At 49.1% G+C, this 20639-nt stretch overlaps 1 protein-coding gene and 1 long non-coding RNA gene across 6 annotated transcripts in view; both read right to left on the bottom strand.

Moving 5' to 3' along the window:
- The window catches only part of CCKBR (cholecystokinin B receptor), a 105352-nt gene that overhangs the window by 26607 nt on the left and 58106 nt on the right, over nt 1-20639 (bottom strand). The window contains exon 2 of one of the 2 annotated variants that reach the window (XM_083170614.1): nt 11283-11531. The exons of the other annotated variant lie outside the window; for it this stretch is intronic. Within the exon in view, the coding sequence (XP_083026740.1) occupies nt 11283-11531 (249 nt within the window). The remainder of the gene's footprint in view (nt 1-11282; nt 11532-20639) is intronic. 2 annotated transcript variants of the gene reach the window in all.
- On the bottom strand, nt 11557-17295 carry LOC146058337 (uncharacterized). Of its 4 annotated transcripts, none has more exons than XR_014469852.1 (3): nt 15508-17295; nt 12969-15289; nt 11557-12898 (listed from the first exon to the last, which is right to left on the bottom strand). It is a non-coding gene; the product is annotated as an uncharacterized LOC146058337 (long non-coding RNA). The 4 variants fall into 4 exon arrangements; XR_014469850.1 differs by having other exon boundaries at nt 11557-13001; nt 13360-15289; XR_014469851.1 differs by having other exon boundaries at nt 11557-13787; nt 14080-15289.

Raw genomic sequence — 20639 nt, 5'->3', positions numbered from 1 at the left:
ATATTCACTGCACCCGATCGTTACGATCGGGTATAGTGAATATAGGTCCCCTGCTGGCACCCCCGGGGGGCAGGCTGTGCTGCCTGGCACCCGGGGAGCCCACCTAACCCCCACAAACGCTCTGGGCCAGGCAGAGAGACTTCCATCTCTCTGCCTGGCACCGTCCTCAGGCTCCCTGCGGCAATCGCCGCAGGAGCTCATATTCGCCAGTCAGGGGCAGCGAGCCCCTGACACGTTGAATACCGGAGCCCGCCGGCTCCGGAACGTGGCGAATGTGCAGCGAATCCTAAAAAGGATTCGCTGCACCTCGCAGGTATTCTCATTGAATACCGCCCATGGTGGGAATAGAACCCATGACCTCAGCGCTGTGAGGCAGTAATGTAACCATTACACCATCCGTACTGCCCCGTATATATAACACATGGTGGGGATAGATCCCATGTCCTCAGTGCTGTGAGGCAGTATTGCTAACCATTACACCATCCGTACTGCCCCGTATATATAACACATGGTGGGGATAGAACCCATGACCTCAGCGCTGTGAGGCAGTAATGCTAACCATTACACCATCCGTACTGCCCCGTATATATAACACATGGTGGGGATAGAACCCATGACCTCAGTGCTGTGAGGCAGTAATGTAACCATTACACCATCCGTACTGCCCCGTATATATAACACATGGTGGGGATAGAACCCATGACCTCAGCGCTGTGAGGCAGTAATGCTAACCATTACACCGTCCGTACTGCCCAGTATATATAACACATGGTGGGGATAGAACCCATGACCTCAGCGCTGTGAGGCAGTAATACTAACCATTACACCATCCGTACTGCCCCGTATATATAACACATGGTGGGGATAGAACCCATGACCTCAGTGCTGTGAGGCAGTAATGTAACCATTACACCATCCGTACTGCCCCGTATATATAACACATGGTGGGGATAGAACCCATGACCTCAGCGCTGTGAGGCAGTAATGCTAACCATTACACCGTCCGTACTGCCCAGTATATATAACACATGGTGGGGATAGAACCCATGACCTCAGCGCTGTGAGGCAGTAATACTAACCATTACACCATCCGTGCTGCCCCGTATATATAACACATGGTGGGGATAGAAACCATGAGGTAGTAATGCTAACCATTACACCGTCCGTACTGCCCAGTATATATAACACATGGTGGGGATAGAACCCATGACCTCAGTGCTGTGAGGTAGTAATGCTAACCATTACACCATCCGTACTGCCTGTATATATAACACATGGTGGGGATTGAAACCATGAGGTAGTAATGCTAACCATTACACCACCCGTACTGCCCCGTATATATAACACATGGTGGGATAGAATCCATGACATCAGTGCTGTGAGGCAGTAATGTAACCATAACACCATCCGTACTGCCCGTATATATAACACATGGTGGGGATAGAACCCATGACCTCAGCGCTGTGAGGCAGTAATGTAACCATTACACCATCCGTACTGCCCCGTATATATAACACATGGTGGGGATAGAACCCATGACCTCTGCGCTGTGAGGCAGTAATGTAACCATTACACCATCCGTACTGCCCCGTATATATAACACATGGTGGGGATAGAACCCATGACCTCAGCGCTGTGAGGCAGTAATGCTAACCATTACACCGTCCGTACTGCCCAGTATATATAACACATGGTGGGGATAGAACCCATGACCTCAGCGCTGTGAGGCAGTAATACTAACCATTACACCATCCGTGCTGCCCCGTATATATAACACATGGTGGGGATAGAAACCATGAGGTAGTAATGCTAACCATTACACCGTCCGTACTGCCCCGTATATATAACACATGGTGGGGATAGAACCCATGACCTCAGTGCTGTGAGGCAGTAATGTAACCATTACACAGCCCGTACTGCCCCGTATATATAACACATGGTGGGAATAGAACCCATGACCTCAGCGCTGTGAGGCAGTAATACTAACCACTACACCACCCAAACTGCCCTGTATATATAACACATGGTCGGGATAGAACCCATGACCTCAGCGCTGTGAGGCAGTAATTTAACCATTACACCGTCTGTACTGCCCCGTATATATAACACATGGTGGGGATAGAACCCATGACCTCAGTGCTGTGAGGCAGTAATGTAACCATTACACCATCCGTACTGCCCCGTATATATAACACATGGTGGGGATAGAACCCATGACCTCAGCGCTGTGAGGCAGTAATTTAACCATTACACCGTCTGTACTGCCCCGTATATATAACACATGGTGGGGATAGAACCCATGACCTCAGTGCTGTGAGGCAGTAATGTAACCATTACACCATCCGTACTGCCCCGTATATATAACACATGGTGGGGATAGAACCCATGACCTCTGTGCTGTGAGGCAGTAATGCTATTACCATTACACCGCCCGTACTGCCCTGTATATATAACACATGGTGGGGATAGAACCCATGACCTCAGTGCTGTGAGGCAGTAATGTAACCATTACACCATCCGTACTGCCCGTATATATAACACATGGTGGGGATAGAACCCATGACCTCAGTGCTGTGAGGCAGTAATGCTATAACCATTACACCATCCGTACTGCCCCGTATATATAACACATGGTGGGGATAGAACCCATGACCTCAGTGCTGTGAGGCAGTAATACTAACCACTACACCACCCATACTGCCCTGTATATATAACACATGGTGGGGATAGAACCCATGACCTCAGCACTGTGAGGCAGTAATGTAACCATTACACCGTCCGTACTGCCCCGTATATATAACACATGGTGGGGATAGAACCCATGACCTCAGTGCTGTGAGGCAGTAATGTAACCATTAACACCATCCGTACTGCCCCGTATATATAACACATGGTGGGGATAGAACCCATGACCTCTGTGCTGTGAGGCAGTAATGCTATAACCATTACACCGTCCGTACTGCCCTGTATATATAACACATGGTGGGGATAGAACCCATGACCTCAGTGCTGTGAGGCAGTAATGTAACCATTACACCATCCGTACAGCCCGTATATATAACACATGGTGGGGATAGAACCCATGACCTCAGTGCTGTGAGGCAGTAATGCTATAACCATTACACCATCCGTACTGCCCCGTATATATAACCCATGGTGGGGATAGAACCCATGACCTCAGTGCTGTGAGGCAGTAATGCTATAACCATTACACCATCCGTACTGCCCCGTATATATAACACATGGTGGGGATAGAACCCATGACCTCAGCGCTGTGAGGCAGTAATGTAACCATTACACCATCCGTACTGCCCCATATATATATAACACATGGTGGGGATAGAACCCATGACCTCAGTGCTGTGAGGCAGTAATGTAACCATTACACCGTCCGTACTGCCCCGTATATATAACACATGGTGGGGATAGAACCCATGACCTCAGCGCTGTGAGGCAGTAATGCTATAACCATTACACCATCCGTACTGCTCCATATATATAACACATGGTGGGGATAGAACCCATGACCTCAGCGCTGTGAGGCAGTAATGTAACCATTACACCATCCGTACTGCCCCGTGTATATATAACACATGGTGGGGATAGAACCCGTGACCTCAGTGCTATGAGGCAGTAATGCTAACCATTACACCATCCGTTCTGCCCCATATATATATATATATATATATATATATATAACACATGGTGGGGATAGAACCCATGACCTCAGTGCTGTGAGGCAGTAATGTAACCATTACACCGTCCGTACTGCCCCGTATATATAACACATGGTGGGGATAGAACCCATGACCTCAGTGCTGTGAGGCAGTAATACTGACCATTACACCGTCCACACTGCCCCGTATATATAACACATGGTGGGGATAGAACACATGACCTCAGTGCTGAGAGGCAGTAATGCTAACCATTACACCGCCCGTGCTGCCCCGTATATATAACACATGGTGGGGATAGAACCCATGACCTCAGCGCTGTGAGGCAGTAATGCTATAACCATTACACCATCTGTACTGCCCCGTATATTTAACACATGGTGGGGAAAGAACCCATGACCTCAGCGCTTTGAGGCAATAATGCTAACCATTACACCATCCATACTGCCCCGTATATATAACACATGGTGGTGATAGAACCCATGACCTCAGCGCTGTGGGGCAGTAATGTAACCATTACACCATCCGTACTTTCCCGTATATATAACACATGGTGGGGATAGAACCCATGACCTCAGTGCTGTGAGGCAGTAATGCTAACCATTACACCATCCGTACTGCCCTGTATATATAACACATGGTGGGGATAGAACCCATGACCTCAGTGCTGTGAGGCAGTAATGCTAACCATTACACCGTCCGTACTGCCCCGTATATATAACACATGGTGGGGATAGAACCCATGACCTCAGTGCTGTGAGGCAGTAATGCTAACCATTACACCGTCCGTACTGCCCCGTATATATAACACACGGTGGGGATAGAACCCATGATCTTAGCGCTGTGAGGCAGTAATGCTAACCATTACACCGTCCGTACTGCCCTGTATATATAACACATGGTGGGGATAGAACCCATGACCTCAGCGCTGTGAGGCAGTAATGTAACCATTACACCATCCGTACTGCCCCATATATATAACACATGGTGGGGATAGAACCCATGACCTCAGCGCTGTGAGGCAGTAATGCTAACCATTACACCATCCGTACTACCCATATATATAACACATGGTGGGGATAGAACCCATGACCTCAGTGCTGTGAGACAGTAATGTAACCATTACACCATCTGTACTGCCCCGTATATATAACACATGGTGGGGATAGAACCCATGACCTCAGCGCTGTGACTGTGAGGCAGTAATGTAACCATTACACCGTCCGTACTGCCCCATATATATAACACATGGTGGGGATAGAACCCATGACCTCAGTGCTGTGAGGCAGTAATGCTAACCATTACACCATCCGAACTGCCCCGTATATATAACACATGGTGGGAATAGAACCCATGACCTCAGCACTGTGAGGCAGTAATGCTAACCATTACACCATCCGTACTACCCATATATATAACACATGGTGGGGATAGAACCCATGACCTCAGCGCTGTGAGGCAGTAATGCTAACCATTACACCATCCGTACTACCCATATATATAACACATGGTGGGGATAGAACCCATGACCTCAGCACTGTGTAACCATTACACCGTCCGTACTGCCCCGTATATATAACACATGGTGGGGATAGAACCCATGACCTCAGTGCTGTGAGACAGTAATGTAACCATTACACCATCTGTACTGCCCCGTATATATAACACATGGTGAGGATAGAACCCATGACCTCAGCGCTGTGAGGCAGTAATGCTAACCATTACACCATCCGTGCTGCCCCGTATATATAACACATGGTGGGGATAGAACCCATGACCTCAGCGCTGTGACTGTTAGGCAGTAATGTAACCATTACACCGTCCGTACTGCCCCATATATATAACACATGGTGGGGATAGAACCCATGACCTCAGTGCTGTGAGGCAGTAATGCTAACTATTACACCACCCGTACTGCCCTGTATATATAACACATGGTGAGGATAGAACCCATGACCTCAGCGCTGTGAGGCAGTAATGTAACCATTACACCATCCGAACTGCCCCGTATATATAACACATGGTGGGAATAGAACCCATGACCTCAGCGCTGTGAGGCAGTAATGCTAACCATTACACCATCCGTACTACCCATATATATAACACATGGTGGGGATAGAACCCATGACCTCAGCGCTGTGAGGCAGTAATGCTAACCATTACACAATCCGTACTGCCCGTATATATAACACATGGTGGGGATAGAACCCATGACCTCAGTGCTGTGAGGCAGTAATGCTAACCATTACACCGTCCGTACTGCCCCGTATATATAACACATGGTGGGGATAGAACCCATAACCTCAGCGCTGTGAGGCAGTAATGCTATAACCATTACACCGTCCATACTGCCCTGTATATATAACACATGGTGGGAATAGAACCCATGACCTCAGCGCTGTGAGGCAGTAATGCTAACCATTACACCATCCGTACTGCCCCGTATATATAACACATGGTGGGGATAGAACCCATAACCTCAGCGCTGTGAGGCAGTAATGTAACCATTACACCATCCGTACTGCCCCATATATATATAACACATGGTGGGGATAGAACCCATGTCCTCAGCGCTGTGAGGCAGTAATGCTATAACCATTACACCATCCGTACTGCTCCATATATATAACACATGGTGGGGATAGAACCCATGACCTCAGCGCTGTGAGGCAGTAATGTAACCATTACACCATCCGTACTGCCCCGTGTATATATAACACATGGTGGGGATAGAACCCGTGACCTCAGTGCTATGAGGCAGTAATGCTAACCATTACACCATCCGTTCTGCCCCATATATATATATATATATATATATATATATATATATATATATAACACATGGTGGGGATAGAACCCATGACCTCAGTGCTGTGAGGCAGTAATGTAACCATTACACCGTCCGTACTGCCCCGTATATATAACACATGGTGGGGATAGAACCCATGACCTCAGTGCTGTGAGGCAGTAATACTAACCATTACACCGTCCACACTGCCCCGTATATATAACACATGGTGGGGATAGAACACATGACCTCAGTGCTGAGAGGCAGTAATGCTAACCATTACACCGCCCGTGCTGCCCCGTATATATAACACATGGTGGGGATAGAACCCATGACCTCAGCGCTGTGAGGCAGTAATGCTATAACCATTACACCATCTGTACTGCCCCGTATATTTAACACATGGTGGGGAAAGAACCCATGACCTCAGCGCTTTGAGGCAATAATGCTAACCATTACACCATCCATACTGCCCCGTATATATAACACATGGTGGTGATAGAACCCATGACCTCAGCGCTGTGGGGCAGTAATGTAACCATTACACCGTCCATACTTTCCCGTATATATAACACATGGTGGGGATAGAACCCATGACCTCAGTGCTGTGAGGCAGTAATGCTAACCATTACACCATCCGTACTGCCCTGTATATATAACACATGGTGGGGATAGAACCCATGACCTCAGTGCTGTGAGGCAGTAATGCTAACCATTACACCGTCCGTACTGCCCCGTATATATAACACATGGTGGGGATAGAACCCATGACCTCAGTGCTGTGAGGCAGTAATGCTAACCATTACACCGTCCGTACTGCCCCGTATATATAACACACGGTGGGGATAGAACCCATGATCTTAGCGCTGTGAGGCAGTAATGCTAACCATTACACCGTCCGTACTGCCCTGTATATATAACACATGGTGGGGATAGAACCCATGACCTCAGCGCTGTGAGGCAGTAATGTAACCATTACACCATCCGTACTGCCCCATATATATAACACATGGTGGGGATAGAACCCATGACCTCAGCGCTGTGAGGCAGTAATGCTAACCATTACACCATCCGTACTACCCATATATATAACACATGGTGGGGATAGAACCCATGACCTCAGTGCTGTGAGACAGTAATGTAACCATTACACCATCTGTACTGCCCCGTATATATAACACATGGTGGGGATAGAACCCATGACCTCAGCGCTGTGACTGTGAGGCAGTAATGTAACCATTACACCGTCCGTACTGCCCCATATATATAACACATGGTGGGGATAGAACCCATGACCTCAGTGCTGTGAGGCAGTAATGCTAACCATTACACCATCCGAACTGCCCCGTATATATAACACATGGTGGGAATAGAACCCATGACCTCAGCGCTGTGAGGCAGTAATGCTAACAATTACACCATCCGTACTACCCATATATATAACACATGGTGGGGATAGAACCCATGACCTCAGCGCTGTGAGGCAGTAATGCTAACCATTACACCATCCGTACTACCCATATATATAACACATGGTGGGGATAGAACCCATGACCTCAGCACTGTGTAACCATTACACCGCCCGTACTGCCCCGTATATATAACACATGGTGGGGATAGAACCCATGACCTCAGTGCTGTGAGACAGTAATGTAACCATTACACCATCTGTACTGCCCCGTATATATAACACATGGTGAGGATAGAACCCATGACCTCAGCGCTGTGAGGCAGTAATGCTAACCATTACACCATCCGTGCTGCCCCGTATATATAACACATGGTGGGGATAGAACCCATGACCTCAGCGCTGTGACTGTGAGGCAGTAATGTAACCATTACACCGTCCGTACTGCCCCATATATATAACACATGGTGGGGATAGAACCCATGACCTCAGTGCTGTGAGGCAGTAATGCTAACTATTACACCACCCGTACTGCCCTGTATATATAACACATGGTGAGGATAGAACCCATGACCTCAGCGCTGTGAGGCAGTAATGTAACCATTACACCATCCGAACTGCCCCGTATATATAACACATGGTGGGAATAGAACCCATGACCTCAGCGCTGTGAGGCAGTAATGCTAACCATTACACCATCCGTACTACCCATATATATAACACATGGTGGGGATAGAACCCATGACCTCAGCGCTGTGAGGCAGTAATGCTAACCATTACACCATCCGTACTACCCATATATATAACACATGGTGGGGATAGAACCCATGACCTCAGTGCTGTGAGACAGTAATGTAACCATTACACCATCTGTACTGCCCCGTATATATAACACATGGTGGGGATAGAACCCATGACCTCAGCGCTGTGACTGTGAGGCAGTAATGTAACCATTACACCGTCCGTACTGCCCCATATATATAACACATGGTGGGGATAGAACCCATGACCTCAGTGCTGTGAGGCAGTAATGCTAACCATTACACCATCCGAACTGCCCCGTATATATAACACATGGTGGGAATAGAACCCATGACCTCAGCGCTGTGAGGCAGTAATGCTAACAATTACACCATCCGTACTACCCATATATATAACACATGGTGGGGATAGAACCCATGACCTCAGCGCTGTGAGGCAGTAATGCTAACCATTACACCATCCGTACTACCCATATATATAACACATGGTGGGGATAGAACCCATGACCTCAGCACTGTGTAACCATTACACCGCCCGTACTGCCCCGTATATATAACACATGGTGGGGATAGAACCCATGACCTCAGTGCTGTGAGACAGTAATGTAACCATTACACCATCTGTACTGCCCCGTATATATAACACATGGTGAGGATAGAACCCATGACCTCAGCGCTGTGAGGCAGTAATGCTAACCATTACACCATCCGTGCTGCCCCGTATATATAACACATGGTGGGGATAGAACCCATGACCTCAGCGCTGTGACTGTGAGGCAGTAATGTAACCATTACACCGTCCGTACTGCCCCATATATATAACACATGGTGGGGATAGAACCCATGACCTCAGTGCTGTGAGGCAGTAATGCTAACTATTACACCACCCGTACTGCCCTGTATATATAACACATGGTGAGGATAGAACCCATGACCTCAGCGCTGTGAGGCAGTAATGTAACCATTACACCATCCGAACTGCCCCGTATATATAACACATGGTGGGAATAGAACCCATGACCTCAGCGCTGTGAGGCAGTAATGCTAACCATTACACCATCCGTACTACCCATATATATAACACATGGTGGGGATAGAACCCATGACCTCAGCGCTGTGAGGCAGTAATGCTAACCATTACACAATCCGTACTGCCCGTATATATAACACATGGTGGGGATAGAACCCATGACCTCAGTGCTGTGAGGCAGTAATGCTAACCATTACACCGTCCGTACTGCCCCGTATATATAACACATGGTGGGGATAGAACCCATAACCTCAGCGCTGTGAGGCAGTAATGCTATAACCATTTTACCGTCCATACTGCCCTGTATATATAACACATGGTGGGAATAGAACCCATGACCTCAGCGCTGTGAGGCAGTAATGCTAACCATTACACCATCCGTACTGCCCCGTATATATAACACATGGTGGGGATAGAACCCATAACCTCAGCGCTGTGAGGCAGTAATGCTATAACCATTACACCGTCCATACTGCCCTGTATATATAACACATGGTGGGAATAGAACCCCTGACCTCAGCGCTGTGAGGCAGTAATGCTAACCATTACACCGTCCGTACTGCCCCGTATATATAACACATGGTAGGGATAGAACCCATGACCTCAGTACTGTGAGGCAGTAATGTAACCATTACACCAACCGTACTGCCCCGTATATATAACACATGGTGGGGATAGATGCCATGACCTCAGTGCTGTGAGGCAGTAATGTAACCATTACACCGTCCGTACTGCCCCGTATATATAACACATGGTGGGGATAGAACCCATGACCTCAGTGCTGTGAGGCAGTAATGTAACCATTACACCATCCGTACTGCCCCGTATATATAACACATGGTGGGGATAGAACCCATGACCTCAGCGCTGTGAGGCAGTAATGTACCCATTACACCATCCGTACTACCCATATATATAACACATGGTGGGGATAGAACCCATAACCTCAGCGCTGTGAGGCAGTAATGTAACCATTACACTGTCCGTACTGCCCCGTATATATAACACATGGTGGGGATAGAACCCATGACCTCAGCGCTGTGAGGCAGTAATGTACCCATTACACCATCCGTACTACCCCGTATATATAACACATGGTGGGGATAGAACCCATGACCTCAGTGCTGTGAGGCAGTAATGCTATAACCATTACACCGTCCGTACTGCCCCGTATATATAACACATGGTGGGGATAGAACCCATGACCTCAGCGCTGTGAGGCAGTAATGTACCCATTACACCATCCGTACTGCCCAGTATATATAACACATGGTGGTGATAGAACCCATGACCTCAGCGCTGTGGGGCAGTAATGTAACCATTACACCATCCGTACTTTCCCGTATATATAACACATGGTGGGGATAGAACCCATGACCTCAGCGCTGTGAGGCAGTAATGTACCCATTACACCATCCGTACTACCCATATATATAACACATGGTGGGGATAGAACCCATAACCTCAGCGCTGTGAGGCAGTAATGCTATAACCATTACACCGTCCGTACTGCCTGTATAATTTCCCATTGGCATGATGAGTGACAATAAGAAATTGCAATTATAGTCGTCAAGTCCCAACGATTAGTAAATAAGCCGCATAGTGGGCGGTGGGGCCTCACCCATGAAGTAAGCCGCCGTCTTGCAGATGACCTCTCCGAAGATGAAATTCTCCATGATGTTGGGGATGAGGGTGAAGGGCATGCAGAAGAGAGACAGCATGATGTCACTGACGGCCAGGGACAGCAGGAAGGAGTTGGTGATGGTTCGGAGACGTTTGTTCATCACCAGGACGATGATGATGAGGGTGTTTCCAAAGACGCTGAGCAGGAATATGATGCAGTACAGCAGGATCCGCACCCAGTTAAAGTCTGAAAAAAGAAGATGTTTCTGTCAGCTCTAAAAATCTGCCACAGCGCCATCACTATCAAACCCACCAACAACCCTCCCCTGGTGCTGCCCCCACAATGTCCCTCACCCAAAGCTGGTGCAGAGGCAAAAAGGTGCTGCACCCCATTACCCTCCAGGCATCCACTATCATATAACCTGCTGGGTAAGGGTCACTAGGGGTTACACCACCTCTGTCCTGTGCACCAGGCATCCACTATCATATAACCTGCTGGGTAAGGGTCACTAGGGGATACACCACCTCTGTCCTGTGCACCAGGCATCCACTATCATATAACCTGCTGGGTAAGGGTCACTAGGGGTTACACCACCTCTGTCCTGTGCACCAGGCATCCACTATCATATAACCTGCTGGGTAAGGGTCACTAGGGGTTACACCACCTCTGTCCTGTGCACCAGGCATCCACTATCATATAACCTGCTGGGTAAGGGTCACTAGGGGATACACCACCTCTGTCCTGTGCACCAGGCATCCACTATCATATAACCTGCTGGGTAAGGGTCACTAGGGGTTACACCACCTCTGTCCTGTGCACCAGGCATCCACTATCATATAACCTGCTGGGTAAGGGTCACTAGGGGTTACACCACCTCTGTCCTGTGCACCAGGCATCCACTATCATATAACCTGCTGGGTAAGGGTCACTAGGGGTTACACCACCTCTGTCCTGTGCACCAGGCATCCACTATCATATAACCTGCTGGGTAAGGGTCACTAGGGGTTACACCACCTCTGTCCTGTGCACCAGGCATCCACTATCATATAACCTGCTGGGTAAGGGTCACTAGGGGTTACACCACCTCTGTCCTGTGCACCAGGCATCCACTATCATATAACCTGCTGGATAAGGGTCACTAGGGGTTACACCACCTCTGTCCTGTGCACCAGGCATCCACTATCATATAACCTGCTGGATAAGGGTCACTAGGGGTTACACCACCTCTGTCCTGTGCACCAGGCATCCACTATCATATAACCTGCTGGATAAGGGTCACTAGGGGTTACACCACCTCTGTCCTGTGCACCAGGCATCCACTAACTATCATATAACCTGCTGGGTAAGGGTCACTAGGGGTTACACCACCTCTGTCCTGTGCACCAGGCATCCACTAACTATCATATATCCTGCTGGGTAAGGGTCACTAGGGGTTACACCACCTCTGTCCTGTGCACCAGGCATCCACTATCATATAACCTGCTGGGTAAGGGTCACACCACCTCTGTCCTGTGCACCAGGCATCCACTATCATATAACCTGCTGGGTAAGGGTCACTAGGGGTTACACCACCTCTGTCCTGTGCACCAGGCATCCACTAACTATCATATAACCTGCTGGGTAAGGGTCACTAGGGGTTACACCACCTCTGTCCTGTGCACCAGGCATCCACTATCATATAACCTGCTGGATAAGGGTCACTAGGGGTTACACCACCTCTGTCCTGCGCACCAGGCATCCACTATCATATAACCTGCTGGGTAATGGTCACTAGGGGTTACACCACCTCTGTCCTGCGCACCAGGCATCCACTAACTATCATATAACCTGCTGGGTAAGGGTCACTAGGGGTTACACCACCTCTGTCCTGTGCACCAGGCATCCACTATCATATAACCTGCTGGGTAAGGGTCACTAGGGGTTACACCACCTCTGTCCTGTGCACCAGGCATCCACTATCATATAACCTGCTGGGTAAGGGTCACTAGGGGTTACACCACCTCTGTCCTGTGCACCAGGCATCCACTAACTATCATATAACCTGCTGGATAAGGGTCACTAGGGGTTACACCACCTCTGTCCTGTGCACCAGGCATCCACTATCATATAACCTGCTGGGTAAGGGTCACTAGGGGTTACACCACCTCTGTCCTGTGCACCAGGCATCCACTAACTATCATATAACCTGCTGGATAAGGGTCACTAGGGGTTACACCACCTCTGTCCTGTGCACCAGGCATCCACTAACTATCATATAACCTGCTGGATAAGGGTCACTAGGGGTTACACCACCTCTGTCCTGTGCACCAGGCATCCACTATCATATAACCTGCTGGGTAAGGGTCACTAGGGGTTACACCACCTCTGTCCTGTGCACCAGGCATCCACTATCATATAACCTGCTGGGTAAGGGTCACTAGGGGTTACACCACCTCTGTCCTGTGCACCAGGCATCCACTATCATATAACCTGCTGGATAAGGGTCACTAGGGGTTACACCACCTCTGTCCTGTGCACCAGGCATCCACTAACTATCATATAACCTGCTGGGTAAGGGTCACTAGGGGTTACACCACCTCTGTCCTGCGCACCAGGCATCCACTAACTATCATATAACCTGCTGGGTAAGGGTCACTAGGGGTTACACCACCTCTGTCCTGTGCACCAGGCATCCACTATCAAATAACCTGCTGGGTAAGGGTCACTAGGGGTTACACCACCTCTGTCCTGTGCACCAGGCATCCACTAACTATCATATAACCTGCTGGATAAGGGTCACTAGGGGTTACACCACCTCTGTCCTGTGCACCAGGCATCCACTATCATATAACCTGCTGGGTAAGGGTCACTAGGGGTTACACCACCTCTGTCCTGCGCACCAGGCATCCACTATCATATAACCTGCTGGGTAAGGGTCACTAGGGGTTACACCACCTCTGTCCTGTGCACCAGGCATCCACTAACTATCATATAACCTGCTGGATAAGGGTCACTAGGAGTTACACCACCTCTGTCCTGTGCACCAGGCATCCACTATCATATAACCTGCTGGGTAAGGGTCACTAGGGGTTACACCACCTCTGTCCTGTGCACCAGGCATCCACTAACTATCATATAACCTGCTGGATAAGGGTCACTAGGGGTTACACCACCTCTGTCCTGTGCACCAGGCATCCACTATCATATAACCTGCTGGATAAGGGTCACTAGGGGTTACACCACCTCTGTCCTGTGCACCAGGCATCCACTATCATATAACCTGCTGGGTAAGGGTCACTAGGGGTTACACCACCTCTGTCCTGTGCACCAGGCATCCACTAACTATCATATAACCTGCTGGGTAAGGGTCACTAGGGGTTACACCACCTCTGTCCTGTGCACCAGGCATCCACTATCATATAACCTGCTGGATAAGGGTCACTAGGGGTTACACCACCTCTGTCCTGTGCACCAGGCATCCACTATCATATAACCTGCTGGGTAAGGGTCACTAGGGGTTACACCACCTCTGTCCTGTGCACCAGGCATCCACTAACTATCATATAACCTGCTGGGTAAGGGTCACTAGGGGTTACACCACCTCTGTCCTGTGCACCAGGCATCCACTATCATATAACCTGCTGGGTAAGGGTCACTAGGGGTTACACCACCTCTGTCCTGTGCACCAGGCATCCACTATCATATAACCTGCTGGATAAGGGTCACTAGGGGTTACACCACCTCTGTCCTGTGCACCAGGCATCCACTATCATATAACCTGCTGGATAAGGGTCACTAGGGGTTACACCACCTCTGTCCTGTGCACCAGGCATCCACTAACTATCATATAACCTGCTGGGTAAGGGTCACTAGGGGTTACACCACCTCTGTCCTGTGCACCAGGCATCCACTATCATATAACCTGCTGGGTAAGGGTCACTAGGGGTTACACCACCTCTGTCCTGTGCACCAGGCATCCACTATCATATAACCTGCTGGATAAGGGTCACTAGGGGTTACACCACCTCTGTCCTGTGCACCAGGCATCCACTATCATATAACCTGCTGGGTAAGGGTCACTAGGGGTTACACCACCTCTGTCCTGCGCACCAGGCATCCACTAACTATCATATAACCTGCTGGGTAAGGGTCACTAGGGGTTACACCACCTCTGTCCTGCGCACCAGGCATCCACTAACTATCATATAACCTGCTGGGTAAGGGTCACTAGGGGTTACACCACCTCTGTCCTGTGCACCAGGCATCCACTAACTATCATATAACCTGCTGGGTAAGGGTCACTAGGGGTTACACCACCTCTGTCCTGTGCACCAGGCATCCACTATCATATAACCTGCTGGATAAGGGTCACTAGGGGTTACACCACCTCTGTCCTGTGCACCAGGCATCCACTATCATATAACCTGCTGGGTAAGGGTCACTAGGGGTTACACCACCTCTGTCCTGTGCACCAGGCACCCACTATCATATAACCTGCTGGATAAGGGTCACTAGGGGTTACACCACCTCTGTCCTGTGCACCAGGCATCCACTATCATATAACCTGCTGGATAAGGGTCACTAGGGGTTACACCACCTCTGTCCTGTGCACCAGGCATCCACTATCATATAACCTGCTGGGTAAGGGTCACTAGGGGTTACACCACCTCTGTCCTGTGCACCAGGCATCCACTATCATATAACCTGCTGGGTAAGGGTCACTAGGGGTTACACCACCTCTGTCCTGTGCACCAGGCATCCACTATCATATAACCTGCTGGGTAAGGGTCACTAGGGGTTACACCACCTCTGTCCTGCGCACCAGGCATCCACTATCATATAACCTGCTGGGTAAGGGTCACTAGGGGTTACACCACCTCTGTCCTGCGCACCAGGCATCCACTATCATATAACCTGCTGGGTAAGGGTCACTAGGGGTTACACCACCTCTGTCCTGTGCACCAGGCATCCACTATCATATAACCTGCTGGGTAAGGGTCACTAGGGGTTACACCACCTCTGTCCTGCGCACCAGGCATCCACTATCATATAACCTGCTGGGTAAGGGTCACTAGGGGTTACACCACCTCTGTCCTGTGCACCAGGCATCCACTATCATATAACCTGCTGGATAAGGGTCACTAGGGGTTACACCACCTCTGTCCTGTGCACCAGGCACCACACATCTCCCCTAATATTATTGTGGCTTAAAGATGTGTTATCCCCATCTGTGCGAGCAGGTGGTGTAAGAGGTGCTGCCATGACAAGTCTACAGAGCGAGGTCACCACTGCTGGGAGACGCGGGATCGGCAGGGAACGTGCTCAGAGAGGATCACAGGCGAATGCTCAGGACATAAATATGGGGAATACATGGGACGCAAACATCAAATAGCCCTCACATGCCATCAGGTCTGAATTAGCCCCACAGTCTTACACACACACACATACAAACACACACATTGTCACAAGGTTCAAGGTTTGTGAATATTTGGTGCGGTGACAAGTTTTGGATGATAAAGTGCATGTAGAGAAGGGAGTAAAGGCTTATGAGTGTTCAGAAGAGGGGAGTGAATAATGGAAGCAGAGATGTGCACAGAGGGGACAGTTGTAGGGGTAGTGTACGATGAGTAGATTTGACATGACATTTACTATCCCGAAAATATGGCAATTCGTGCTATCAATACGAATTGCCGTATTTTCGGGATAGTAAATGTCAAAAATGAGTGTATTTCTGATTTTCTGGGTACAAATACACCTATTTTTTACAAATTTCCTTTAGTAAATTTCCCCCGATATGTAAATGAGTAGTTTGGCGAGCATGCTGTCAGTTATAAAGCTAAAGTTATTATCATAGGGCAAAAGTAATAGTTCTTTACCTCTCCATAATGTTGTCTACAGCAAAATGACTTGCGGGTATTATGTGCAATGAAAGGTTTCTACAGAATAAATACCAACAATTGCAGGACACGTAGAAAGTTACTGATGGATCAGATCTACATTTGTACAAGTCATTATAAAAGATTCCTCTCAGATGTAGCAGTACACACCCACCAGTGGCGGCTCCTTCTATTGAGCTGCAGAACTGCAGCCCCTCCAGTTAAAATCACAACACACAGAAAGACAGCACCAGAGCTCAGGTGATGCGGGCTACCTCCAGAGCTCTGGTACTGGCTGTCTGCGTCTCGGACACGCTGGTAACGTCTTCTCACCAGACTCCATGAAGCAGTAGGACAGACACAGCAACAGCCCAACCCTGCATGTGGTAGCTTCCTATTGGAAGCTGCTACTGCTCATCATACACAGAGCTGGAAACTCCTCCCCCTCTTGGGCTGCCAGTACATGGAGTGATGACAGCAATAGCTTCCAGCAGGAAGCCGTTCTGTGCACATCACCAGAGCTACAGTACTTCTATGGGCTGCAGTCTGTGCAGCCCAGAAGCAATCCTCTGCAGTGAGCATGCCCAGACTCAGTGAGTCAGTGTGATGCAGCTGAAGGAAGGTATGCAGTGCACCAGAGAGGTGCATTGAAGTTTATTTTATTTGAATAATATTTGTGTGTAGATCTTTATTAAGAGTATTATTTTGTGTACTTTAATTAATATTAAAGTTATTAAGAGTGTGTATTTTGACTTCTGCTTCCGGCTGTATCCGGGCAGCAGCGTGATAGACACTGCTCCGCACACGGACTAACCCACCCGCAGATAGGGCTTCCTCTCAGCCCTCCAAATCACCGCCAGCCCTTCCAGAAATGCCGCTCCCGACAATGGAGAAATTTCTATCTCCGCCAGGCACCTTAAAAGCGCCTCAGCAGAGAAACGAAAAGCGCCCAGCCGAATCCAAGATGGCGCCCGGACCGGACTCTGCTCCCCACAACCCTGCCTTAAAGCATCAGAATCACAGGGACCTCAGGCTGCATCTAGTGTGTCCGCCCCAGTCACATATAGTGACATTATCACTGCAATAAATACAGCCATGGCACCTTTACTAAACAAAGCAGTGGCCGACATCACACTGCAGCTGCAGCACCTTAACGCGAGGGTTACAGACAATGAAAACAAAATAGGAGCGATATCCCGTGATATGCATCTGGTCCAGCGTGACACCATCAGGCTCCAAAAGGACAATTTACACATCAGGAACAAATTAGACGACATGGAGAACCGCTCCAGACGTAATAATGTCAGAGTGGTTGGGTTACCTGAATCTCCTAAAGGGCCAGTGTTAGTTTCCTTTGTCACGGAAACGCTGCCGTCTTTGCTGGAGATCTCAACTGAGTGCAAGGACTTAATCATAGAGAGAGTCCACAGGGTAGGACCCCCACCCAGACCCACAGACAAACGTCCCAGAGCAATATTATTTCGATACATGAACTACCCTCACAAAATGGCGTTCTGGAGATCATCCCGCAAATTTCAAAATCTGATGTGGGAGGGCCACAAGATAAGACTGTTTCAAGTCTACTCAGTGGAACTTTCCAGGCAACGCAAAGCTTTTTCCCCAATTTGCACCGCATTGGTTACACAAAAAAACAAGTTTGCCCTGATGTACCCAGCAAAGCTGCGTATCTTTACTGAGGACTCCCAATACAATTTCTCCACTCCGGAAGATGCCCAAGAATTCCTTAAGGAGAGCCAAATCCCATGACCTCTCTGACCCACCAACCTGAAATTACCGTCCCCTACTGCGTTCCTATTTGACACCCTTCTGTCACTTACTCCCGTGGAACTATTGCTACTGCTTCCCCATCCTGAGGACACCGGTCATATAATATATAAGCTGTTTGATATTAAGGTAGCCATTCTGCATGTACCAGAAGAAAGCTGGTCTACCAAATGACTGTCTGATGACTATCACTTATGTGTCTTTCACAAAAACTTTACCAAGAATTATAAGGTTGATTGCAAAAAAAAAAAAAAAATATGTGCTCCTTGTTCCTCCCCCCCCCCCCCCCCCCTAATCTCTATTGGGTACTTCTTTACTTTCACGGCGCCATTAGATTAGGAAAGATAGGATATCGCGGTCATCGCGGGCATTGAATGCACTAAAAAATCGGGTGCGACGCGATGCCCGCGATTTCCCATAGGGACCAATGTTAAATTTCTCAATTGACACGATTTTTCTGTTCAATGCCTCAATTGACACGATTTTTCCATAGGAATCAATGTTAAATGGCCCACAGAGGCCAAATAGACACCCTGAAGTGTGAAATGGCCCCCACAATTGTTAACGCCACCCCACGATCAACGTGAACCCGAAGCGTGGCGAGCGGCGGCGGTACGCGTCCTACGACCTTTTCATACCCCCACTATCCACGTCGGCGTGGAGTTGAGAATAGAATAGTGTGGCGAGCGCAGCGAGCCACCGAGCCCGAAGCGTGGCGAGCGCAGCGAGCCCCGCGAGGGGACGAGGATACCTGTGAAGCCCGCGAAGGGACGCGTTTACCTGTGAAGGTATCCGCGTCCCCTCGCCACACTATTCTATTCTCAACTCCACGCCGACGTGGATAGTGGGGGTATGAAAAGGTCGTAGGACGCGTACCGCCGCCCCTCGCGGGCTCGCTACGCTCGCCACGCTTCGGGTTCACGTTGATCGTGGGGTGGCGTTAACAATTGTGGGGGCCATTTCACACTTCAGGGTGGCTATTTGGCCTCTGTGGGCCATTTAACATTGTTTCCTATGGGAAGAGAGGCATAAACATACATCACATACATTTCACATGTATCTAGAAAAGTTCGAGTTAGTATTTGGTATGTTCAATACGGTTTAGTTGGTGGACAGCTATTGGGAAGAAGCCTTTTGTAGTTCTTGTCGTCTTTGCTGGGATGGATTTAAAACGTCTAAACGTCTAAAACGTAAATAGTGTGGCGAGCGCAGCGAGCCACCGAGCCCGAAGCGTGGCGAGCGCAGCGAGCCCCGCGAGGGGACGAGGATACCTGTGAAGCCCGCGAAGGGGACGAGGATACCTGTGAAGCCCGCGAAGGGACGCGTTTACCTGTGAAGTTATCCGCGTCCCCTCGCGGGGCTCGCTGCGCTCGCCACGCTTCGGGCTCGGTGGCTCGCCACGCTTCGGGCTCGGTGGCTCGCCACACTATTCTATTCTCAACTCCACGCCGACGTGGATAGTGGGGGTATGAAAAGGTCGGAGGACGCGTACCGCCGCCCCACGCGGGCTCGCTGCGCTCGCCACGCTTTGGGTTGACGTTGATCGTGGGGTGGCGTTAACAATTGTGGGGGCCATTTCACACTTCAGGGTGCCTATTTGGCCTCTGTGGGCCATTTAACATTGTTTCCTATGGAAAAATCGGGTCAATTGAGAAATTTAACATTGTTCCCTATGGGAAATCGCGGGCATCGCGTCGCACCCGATTTTTAGTGC

This window comes from Crinia signifera, chromosome 2 (assembly GCF_055691185.1).
Source record: "Crinia signifera chromosome 2, ASM5569118v1, whole genome shotgun sequence".
Classification (NCBI taxonomy): Eukaryota; Metazoa; Chordata; class Amphibia; order Anura; family Myobatrachidae; genus Crinia; species Crinia signifera.
Note: the sequence above shows the minus strand (reverse complement) of the source record. Positions and strands in the feature narration are given on the sequence as shown.